General features: G+C 44.6%; 1 protein-coding gene across 4 annotated transcripts in view; it reads left to right on the top strand.

Annotated features, from left to right (window-relative positions):
* The first annotated feature begins 3908 nt into the window (after positions 1-3908).
* The window catches only part of MARCHF3 (membrane associated ring-CH-type finger 3), a 91589-nt gene continuing 85160 nt past the window's right edge, over positions 3909-10337 (top strand). For 3 of the 4 annotated variants that reach the window (XM_054810642.1, XM_054810637.1, XM_054810636.1), the window contains exons 1-3: positions 3909-4079; positions 4460-4611; positions 6009-6093. In XM_054810642.1, the coding sequence (XP_054666617.1) occupies positions 6090-6093 (4 nt within the window). In that variant the 5' untranslated portion in view covers positions 3909-4079; positions 4460-4611; positions 6009-6089. The remainder of the gene's footprint in view (positions 4080-4459; positions 4612-6008; positions 6094-10337) is intronic. The other variant, XM_054810638.1, reaches the window with a different exon arrangement.

Here is a 10337-nt window from a genome sequence, read left to right as displayed (position 1 = left end):
CCAAAACATGGGGTATACTGCCAAATCCTTTCAGCAGTATCTGAGAAGCTGTTACTGTTCTACTGGTTTAAGGGAATGGGAGCCCTGTTCTCATCAGTCGGGACACAAAGATCAGAGGTGGAAACATGTCAAAAACGTGTTGGTGACACACCTCAAAGAAGGAGCTGTGCTATAATCGTTTCCAGATAAAAGCACCTCAGGACAAGGTGATGAGCAAGAGGCTGACAAGTCATTTTGGACCATAAGTGCTACTGCAGGTTTCTCATTGCAAAATTAGGTTGTGTCAAGGTTGCTGAAGATGTTACTCCTTCTCTGTTACCTTCTCTGAGGAATACAAAATACTGAAGTAAAAACTCCGGGAGACCACCTTCTGTTTCAAAGCCAGAAGCTCTGCTCAGTGGAATGATAAGGCATTCAATGACTATATTCACATGTGGACACCAAGAGTTCACATCTTCTAAGTAGCAGATCAGACAGAGAAGTGTTTCAGCGTCATCTTCCATTTCCCTGCTATTATCAGTCCTAAAAATAGTCATGTGAATTTGTGATCCCATAGGCAAAATAATTTATTAACCTCAATGGGACCAGAAGTTTACCTCAAATAGTTAACTACTTTCCATTTCCTTTGGCATGTGGGGAGACTGAACAAATGCTTGTGTGACTTAGCATGACTAGCAGGTCTGCCACCTTCATTTTCCAAAACCAAGAAAGAATGTATCGTACGTTATTTTAGGGGGAGACGGGTTGTTGTTTAACACATCAAATGTGTTAAAGTATAATCTTAAAATGAGAAGGCATATGCCCCTGCTGAATATATAGAGGCATATGCAACTTTATGAAAACTGGCAATTTACTCTTTAGATAGTGAACATTGGCAGGAGTACAAAGCTCCATAATGTACTATCCCTGTAATGTAAAAAGAACTTGAATACAAGATGAATTTGTTTCCTATTTCTGTCCAATTAAAAAGCACATACACAATGTCCTATCTTCTTCCAGTAACTATAAATAAAAAATACCCACCAGGCTTACTTGCTTGTATCTTCTATTTCTCTGACTCTTTACTTGTGTCTTTAAATTACACACAGTACATAGAAGGGATTGTCTCATTTCTTTAAACATAGCAGTCCTAGCACAGTGTCTTCCCATCCAAACTGGCCTGTGATACATAATCTCAGATTGTCTCCTAGCTTCTTAAAGAAAGCTCTTTCCGTAAGGTATGGTTCTCATTTATATTGTATTTTTTTCTCTCTCTTGTTAGTGTCTAACTCCCCAAAATAACAAAAAATCTGCATGTAGGCTTAGCCCATTTTGAAAGTATTTATTTCAGTTTTGTGCATGATCTTTAATCACATGGCCATCTGGATTAACTATGAGTGCAGCAACATGTGGAAGTAAACAAAGCCACATGTGCAAGTGTTTGCAAGATCATAGTTGGTTTTTTTTTTTCTTTCTCAGTGACAGCATCACTTTCCAGTCAGCTTTGTACCAATACCATGTCTGTTTTCTATCACGTCCTGCTGGCAATAAGCCTTCTTGTGAAGTTGCTGGACCTTGGATACCCAAACTTAAGTTCTTGCAGGGCAGGGCGGGAGCTGTGAGATACACCTGAACAGGAAAGTTTCAGCAATTAGGGAACTCCAGCTGAATACTGACTTGTGTTGCGTTGGCAAAGGACATGGTAAGAACAACAAAACCACCCTCTATCCTTTACCCTCACCTCTTGCAGCATTTCAGATCAAATTCTAGTTTTTGGTCTTTATCTTCAGGTGGTACATGACACATACTCAGGATATCCAAAGGGTAAAATGAGTTCATCCAGGAGACAAATACTGTCATGTGTCTGTCTTGTCTGTGGAATGAACTGCAGGCACTGAGGGCACTCCAGACCTTTCACATTTTTCCTTGATGTTGTCTTCTGGAGTGGATATGGTTGATCAAAACTCTATGTACAGAATATAAAATAAATCCCCCCCCCATACACACACACAAACCTTACTACAATGATACACAACTACACCCACTTCTCCTGGGGACAAGATGAAAGAACAACATGTGATATGTGTTACTGGAATGCACCTAGATACTATGGTGATCAGGGCATATAAAAACTGTCAGCTTTAATTCAGGATCTTACCATAGGCCATTTATTTTTAGCCTGTTTCCTAACGAAAAGAGACTTGGACCACGTAATCATGTATCAGTCTAACTCTTTTCCTCCCCTTCTCCCCTTCCTCTCTGATTTCTTCCCAGGAACATGTAACCCAGGGACCAGTTCAGCAAAGTAATACAGCTGGTGTTTTGTTTTGTTTTTTTTTTTTTTTTTCCCAGCTATTATATTTCTACAAGTTACCTTAAGATCTGCTCCTAGGAAGGTGACAGAAATCTCTCCACCCATGTCCCCCAGCAGGGGAAAAGCGTGCTGAATGAAGCCACCAGGCATTTTGGCCAAGTGGCTGCTCCCAAGCAAATGGTGGAAGGGTAGCTCTGTACTGACCGTGCCATTTAACATCTCTCATCCAGAAGGCTTATCACAGCAAATATGCTAAGGAGTCACATTACTGCAGTAGAAGGAAGTTTATGCAATAAAGGACACCAATCCACTGGTGACTAGGCTCATTAATTTTGTTTCTCACAAAACTGCCTGCTTAGTCATCATTGCAAAATTCAGATGCTTAAAGACAAAAAGGGGTCAGAAACTACATTTATACACATAGATTTGATGTGTGTGTAGGTCTAGATGAGTATTTAAGCTTTTACTTAAGAGGCAAAACGCCCATTGCAACAAGGTCTCCATCGTGGTAAGGGTTGTCACTGCAGACCTGTTTGCGAGGCTGAGTTCCAAGTGACTTTACTAATGTTCCCACTCCAGTAAACATCTACATTTCTGCTTAATTTAACTCACCTACCTTCTGCCAAGGTTCACTGAGTGACTCAGTGTTTAGCCCTCTCCTTTTATTTTAATACACAGGTAGCACCTGTGTGCTGCTTCAATTCCCATCTGGAAGAGCACCTGTGTCACTGGGGGTGAAGACACACACAGGTCCAAAGATTAGGTGGGGCTTCTTTACTCCGCTGATGGGAAAGCAGGCCAAAAACAAAACCCCCAGGTGATTAGGCTTCTAGCAAAATTAAAGTGTTATCTTGGTGTTTTAATGTGCAGTTGTATCGAGAGAATGCAGCAGTTTTACAAAAATATAGCAAAATAGATACTATCTCAGTTCATTTATTTTTGAACAAAGAAAGCAAAGTTGTTTGAGAAAGGCCATGAAATTGAGAACTATAATTAAAAAACCAAAAATATTAGCCTTTGTGTTTCTTTTAGGTTATTCGTTGCTATCTTGGGAACTTGGAGTTGTCATTTTTAGATACAGCTTTAACTGAGTTTCAGCAACTCGGATGTTTTCATTGACATCAACACGAGTTTCACAGGCAGAGAGGTGCAGCAGGCTTCAGAAAAGCTCTCAGACTACTGAGAAAACAGGTATTTCGAGGTTTTAACTTCTTTGTGATGAGAAACTGAATTGTTTTTCTGTGTTTGGGGGTTTTGTGGCGTTTTTTTTGGTTGTGTGTGGGTTTTTTGTTTGGGGTTTATTTATTTTAATCTAGACTTGAGTCTCGCACTGTTCCCGTTAACACCAAGACTTACAGACGGCTTTCACTCCCTGGCGGCTCCCGCCCAGCCTGGCGCTAGGCTTGGGGCGAGCCCCCGTCTAACGCTGGCGCAGGTGCTGACCGTAGGGCAGGGGAAGCCGCGGCGAGGAAACCACCCGTAGGGGCCGTTGGGCCTCGGGCCTTTGTCTCGCTGCTGCCCTACGGGTTCCGCCAACCACGGCCGGGCCGGGCCGTGCGGGCAGCGGCGCTGCCTGGCGGAGGCGGGACTGGGACCGCGCCGCCTCCGCCGCGCGGGTCAATGAGTTGTGAGAGGCGGTCGGCGATGCCGCGCTCCGCCGCCCGCCCGGCTTTGGGCTGCGCGGCGGACGGTGAGCCAGCGAGGGAGCACGGGGCTGCCCGGGGCGGGGCGAGCAGGTGCCGCTCGGGGGCTCCGGCTGCCCGGGAAGCACGTCGCGTGTTTGCAGGTAGCCGCGGCAAGTAACGGCGGCGGGAGGAAGCAGCCCGGCCCCCCCGGGAGGGAGGCTCGGGCCGCGTGGCCTTCCGTGTGTGGGAGGCGCGGCAGTGCTGGACGGTGGCGGCGAGACCGTGGGGCGGGTGGCGGCGCGCGGTGTTCCTGCCTGTCCGCAGCGCGCGCGCGGCGGTGCCGCCGCTGGGTCCCCGGCGGCGCCGACTTCCGCGTTTCTGCCCACGGATCTGCTGCGCCTCCGTGGGGCGGCGGCCATCTGCGTACCCACGCGTGTCGCTGATTTCCCGAGGGGGAGTCACTGCCGCCTCGAGAGCCCGGCTGTGTCCCTGAACTCCGCGAGCGGTCGCTTTAGCGCCCGTCCCCGCCGCTGCTTTACAGCCCGTCTGTGGAAATAAACCGCGTCTGCCCCAAGGAAAGCAGCAGCAGGAGGAAAGGACGCGTCCCGTCCCCGCGAGGAGGAGCGTGAGCGTCTGCCCGCGCGTGGATTGATGGCAGCGAAGTTCTCTGGCGCCAGCCGAACCGAAGGCACGGTACGTGGGTCACTCGGGGGTTGGTGGCTTCTGGTCGTGGCTTTTCTGTTGTTTGGCTGCTTAGTTTGTGTTTTGGAAGAACAGTTGAGGGTCTGGGTAAATTAAGTAAAATATATTTGGATACATGCAAATAAAAATGCCTGGCTCTGGGAGGACAGCATTACCTATACAGAGATGAATTACTACACTTTTATTTTTTTTGGTAGAATAGCTGAGGTTTAATTTTAACTCTATCATCAAGAAAAAAATCAAAACCCAGTACCAACACTAAAACAGGTTAAAGTGACGTAGCTGAAGACTCTCTCAGCCAGAATTACCTTCGGGACTTTCGGGGAGGGGAACGGGATGATGAGAAGCACAGGTTTCTTTCTGTTACAGAGGTTATGACAAACCGTAGCCATTTCTGAGATTCAGCCTTGGAGTTTCATACACTTTTGCCTTCCCCCCCCCCCCCTTTTAATAGCCAGGGATCATAAGGCTCTTTGCAGATATAAGGGATTATGAAACTGCTCAGTAATAATGCCCATATATGTCAGAGCAGTTTAACTTTCAATGTCAACAAATTTTTGAACTTAATTGTAACCTGGTGTTGCGCTTGTCTTTGGACATGGCCTGCTGAAAGCATGTGCAGGAGGTATGCTGAGCACTGTTTCAACTCTGAAATGGCTAGATTGTTCTGTACAGTCAAAGTCATGCAACCAGTGAAAGCAGAGGATATTTATCTATTACAAATGACTGAGTTTGTCAAGGATATTTACAGCTCATTCAATGCCCATTGAAATAAACAGAAAAACTCTCACTGATGATGACTCATGTCTGTGGGCTTCAGAGCAGGCTGCCAGTGCACAGTGTTGGAAACTGTCTGGTGCTGATCCCGAGCAGAGCAGTCCTGTAGGTAAACCTCCTATGGTGCCCATGGTTTGTAAAGGGAGGAAGATAAGGTGGAGAGCAGCGGTAGACAACAACTAGCAGGATTATGGCTTGCTTTATGTAAGTGTATTTGCCAATTATAAATAGTCTGTGATGTATGTTCTTTAGGGTTTTAAATGTCATCAACCTTTAATTAATTGCTAATGGCTTAATCTGTTGCTGTCTGTTAGGCTGATGCAGCAGCCAACTTCAACTTGTCTTTCCATGCTAATGACTATTGTGAAAGTATCTCGGGGTGTACAATGTCTGGTTTGAAACTTCCAGATGATGGAGCATTTGTGTGCAGTAGTTACAGGCTTACTTGGATAATAGACTCATCTGGGAACATATGGATTAGCTGGTTGCCCGGTCTGGAAGCCAGAAGGGACCTTGTCTATTATCTGTTCTGATCTCTTGCTTATTATAGGCCACAGCATTTCATAAGTAAATTCTGTATGAAGCCCGTAACTTCTATGTGGTCTTCACAGGCCATTAAAGACAGGCTCCATCCAGAGCAGGAGTTGAAGCATGTTTCAAACTGCCTAGTGGCTCACGGGCTGGAGGTCTAAATGGGTGAGTAATATCTACTACTTCAATTGTCTCTAATTAGGATGAGAGCTATTTTGGTCTATCAAAATACAATTTTGCATATAATGCTTATTAAAATGCATCAGGATAATTACAGTTCCTTGTGGCATACATACTGGCAAAGCATTCTTTTCTTTGCATGAGGATGAAACACTGTCGGGGGCTCCTCAAAGTGTCTTTGGACTTGCATTGGGAAAGTTCTTTATCCTCTCTGAGCTGTGATGCAATAACAATACCCTGGTTTCTTCTACTTTCCTGAATTTCCCTGTCATGCAACAGTCAGATTCTGGTGGGGCTTTCTGCCTTACCCTGCCATGGCTTTCTGCAGAAAGATGAGAAAATGCTTTGGGTCCCATCTGAACTCCTCAGCCCTGTGTAGGGTTGGGAAGGTGGGCTTCCTCTGCTATCCCATGGCGTGCTGATGGCCGTTGTGGCTTTCCTGTGGTATGTAGCTTGTAAGATGGTTCCCACTGTTTTTCCCCCTTGGATGAACCTTGCTGTAGAGCATGCATCAAAGCAGCCAGGGTGAAGTAACACCACCTCTGTGTGAGGAGATAGTTAAGACTTTAGGAGCATGTTGAAATGGCATAGGGCAATGGGTATTACAGTACCCAAGAGAGGTCCTCCAAAGATAGCACAGCTAATTAATGCAGGTATGATAGCACATTCTGTGTTGTAGCTGCAAATTTTCATCTAAAATTCCTCCTTCCACCACTGGTTAGCTGTAGATGCTAACCTTCAGGACCCTGCCCAAGACTAGTCTGTGTGTCTGCAATGGCTGTACAGTAGAGATGAACGCTGTTTATTTTGCATCTTCCTTTGACACTACTGGAGTTGGATTAGCTTCAAATGTTTCATATGCGGTTGAAGATTAAAGAGATAACAAGAGCTATATAACATGGGTCTCTGGCAGAGTCTTGCCAAAAAAGTATCACTGCCTAGCATGACGCTGTTGTGGGGGGCAGCCCTGGCTGTGTGAGAGAGAGGAGGAGAAAACAGAAAATAAGGAGGAAATCAGGGAGACAATTTTCTAGCTTGCTCAGTTGCTCTTCCCCACATCTGGGGGCCAGTGTGACATGTGGATGAAGTAGTGCCTTATGGACAGAAAAAAGGCAGTCCTGTTTCGCCAGACCTCTCGCTGCGGCACTAGATAGAGAAGGGCAAGCTCAGGTACTGGCTGTGCTTTTACCATGGTCTTCACACGTGCTAATTTATCTTCTGTATTAACGTGCCTACACAGTTTCTGGTGCCTCAGCTGACTCCCATAACACTAGTTGTAATGTGTATGTTCACAACCTGCAGGGCTGTATTGGAGAACATGAGAAGGAAAAGTAGGAGAGAAGGAAAAAACAATGAAGACGGCAATGAAGAGAGGAAATCTGGCATGTTGCTGCTGAAACATGCAGCTTATCTAAAAGGAAAATCAACATATGTTTTCTCTCTCTCTTCCAACACCTTCTGAATTTGTATAGAGTTACTTGTTCCTTCTCTGCAGTAGATACTACACATCTCTGAAAGAGTTTGTATTAGAAACTTTATCTACATTTGAAAACACAGCTAGCATCTGCATAGCTTGTTCTTTGCAATTAGTTTTTTTTCTTTGGGTCCCTTGATACAAATTTTGGAGGGGTTGTTTTTGCCAACCATCTGAATAGATTCATCCTCAGACCATCATGGATCAAATAAAAAATTACCCTAAAGATGACTACAGCTAGCTAGAGCAAGCCCAGAAGAGCCATTGTGAGCATCCTTTGTTTAAAATAACATACATTATAGACCAAGGAAAAATATGTGAGAGGATTACAAAGGTAGGCATAGCAGATTTCTACTGCTGAGGGGGGTGTCTTCCTTTCCTTCTGGAAGCTGGAAGGAGGAAATACTGCTGCTGCTTAAAGCCACAGTCTTAACGGGAGGAAAAATATTAATGACACTGTGCAGGAAGGCATGTCACAAAATCAAAGTACTGAAAATTACCAAAGTGATAATACAAAGTAGAATTCTTATCAAGGAATTCTCGCATTACATATAGTCATCTTTGCTGTGTCAGTCCACTTGGTGCTGTGCTGTAGTTATTCCTCAGTTCCCTTACACTCCTTTCCACAGCACAGTGTTTAATATCTCTCTTCTGATTACTGAACCTGTTTTCACATGAATATAAAATAACAGGAAGGGAAAAAGAGCTAGTATCTCTCACTTTGCTCTCAGTTAAGCTTCATGCAAAGCACCACAGACCAGAATTAATTATTAATTCCAATTATATTTTGTGTCTTGGAGATATTGATGATATTTTCCATTCTAGATTGATGCCTCTCCAATTTCCTTTTTTTTTCACTGCAGCAACAAAGCCAGCAAAGCTCTTAAACACATGCCTATTTTGAGCCTTTGACTTAATTCAGCTGAACGGCCCAGGCTGGCCGAGAGCAATTGTTTAATGTAAAATTCTCACTGGCCTGATGGCAATCTCAGTTGTTGTGATTTTGTTGGGGTTTTGAGGGAGGGAGGAGATGTTTCTCCCTGAAGACCAGCATGACTCTGCCACAGCTCTCCTGGGTAAACTCTCAAAATGGGATTCTTATGTTAAAAATTCTGGTATCTTGGTACTTGCTTCCATCTTGAAATTAGAGTCTTTAGCGGAAAATTAAAAAAAAATTCCCCTTGGAACTATCAGAACATTTTGGTTTGGTGTTCCTAAGGTGAAATGTTTGGTTTCCAAACTTTGTGTTTGAGGTTAGCACTAATCCCATCATGAATCTGTCTCAGCCCAACAGGGTGCTTCTTGGTCTCTTGCGTACCCTTGATGTCTCCTCCCAAGCAGGGCTGCCTCTCCCAGAGGACACTGGGATCTCAGAGGTACTCACAGATTGATGGCTTCCAGAAACTAAATGCTTAGATTCAGATTAAGACCCAAGATGAAATGTCTCAGTAAGTTTTTCCCAATATAAGGATGTGATATCTTGTGGGTGGACTTCATGTTGAAAAACCTCTGTTTTTAACATGCGACTCATTCATTCAAAATAGTTTTACTAGGCCTTGTTCATTCCCATTGAAAAATCTGAGGAACAGCATTTTAAGATGGAATTTAAAATGGGAACATCCACACACCACTTAATTGTAACAAAACCACGTCTCCGGCATGTCTGTTTCTGACCTGGAGTATGTCTGCATCCCCAGTCTTGGCACTTTAGTATTCTTCCACACTTCCTTGTCTTCACCTTTTTTCTGCCTTAAGCTCTTGCACTTTCCTGTTTTTCCATTTCACCAGTATTTACCTTGAATTTTTTCTTTCCTTGCTAGCCTTCCCCTTCTAAAACGTAAGTGGTAGAACCAGTGTATTTGCCAACATCATCATTCTGCTTTTGTGTTTTCCTTTTCTCTGTTCAGTGTCAGCCTGTGTACTCTAAACAATTCAGGACGAGGATTTCAATCACCCTTCTGTGTTTGTACAGTTCTGATGCAGTAGGTCCCTATGCTTGGACATCAGCATGCACTACTGTAGTTATCATTATGTCACGGGTATCAGTAAAGAAGATAAACTTCCATGTTCCATGTGTGTTTTCTGTATTTCCCCTCATTTACATGAAGAACAAACAAACAAAAACTTTTATTATGTGTAGAAATGGCAAACACTGCATGTTGCACTTGGGGCTGTTGGTTCATACAGAGACCTTTTCAGTACCCAAGAAATTTCTACTTGTAAGATATGAAACAGAAATGAAACAGTTTGGCTCAGCATCATGAACTGACTACCTCGCAACAAAGGCGGGCTTCCGGGTGGGGGAAAGGGCTTCCTGAGGTGCCTGCGTGGGGAAGGCCTCCCCCTATTGTAGGGAAACATACACAGGATATAAGCTGATGGAGAAACTGGTGGAAGATAGTTATACCATGAGGGTGAACTAGAGCTGTTCATTAATCTGTTCCCCACAAACTCCTCTGCCTTGCTGTGATGGAGCCTGTCCTGAAGCTTTGTGGGAATTTGAATGGAGGGGTATGCCCAACTTCAGCTCTGTGCTCTGAGTTTGTCTCCTTCCCTGTGAGCGAAGGGAGCTTTCAAACACCCTCCTGCTCCAGGACACCTCCAACACAGCTGCCTAGAAGGAGACCCTCCTTCCTTTCTGCCAGGTGCTCAGTGGTGCTGAAACAAACCTGCTGTGCCTGAGGCTTTGCAGAGGCCAGAGGGCTTGCAGCATTACTTGCAAGAAGCAAGGTGGCCCCTTATAAGTGGGAAGGAG

This window comes from Grus americana, chromosome Z (assembly GCF_028858705.1).
Source record: "Grus americana isolate bGruAme1 chromosome Z, bGruAme1.mat, whole genome shotgun sequence".
Classification (NCBI taxonomy): domain Eukaryota; kingdom Metazoa; phylum Chordata; class Aves; order Gruiformes; family Gruidae; genus Grus; species Grus americana.
This window is presented reverse-complemented; position numbering and strand designations above follow the sequence as displayed.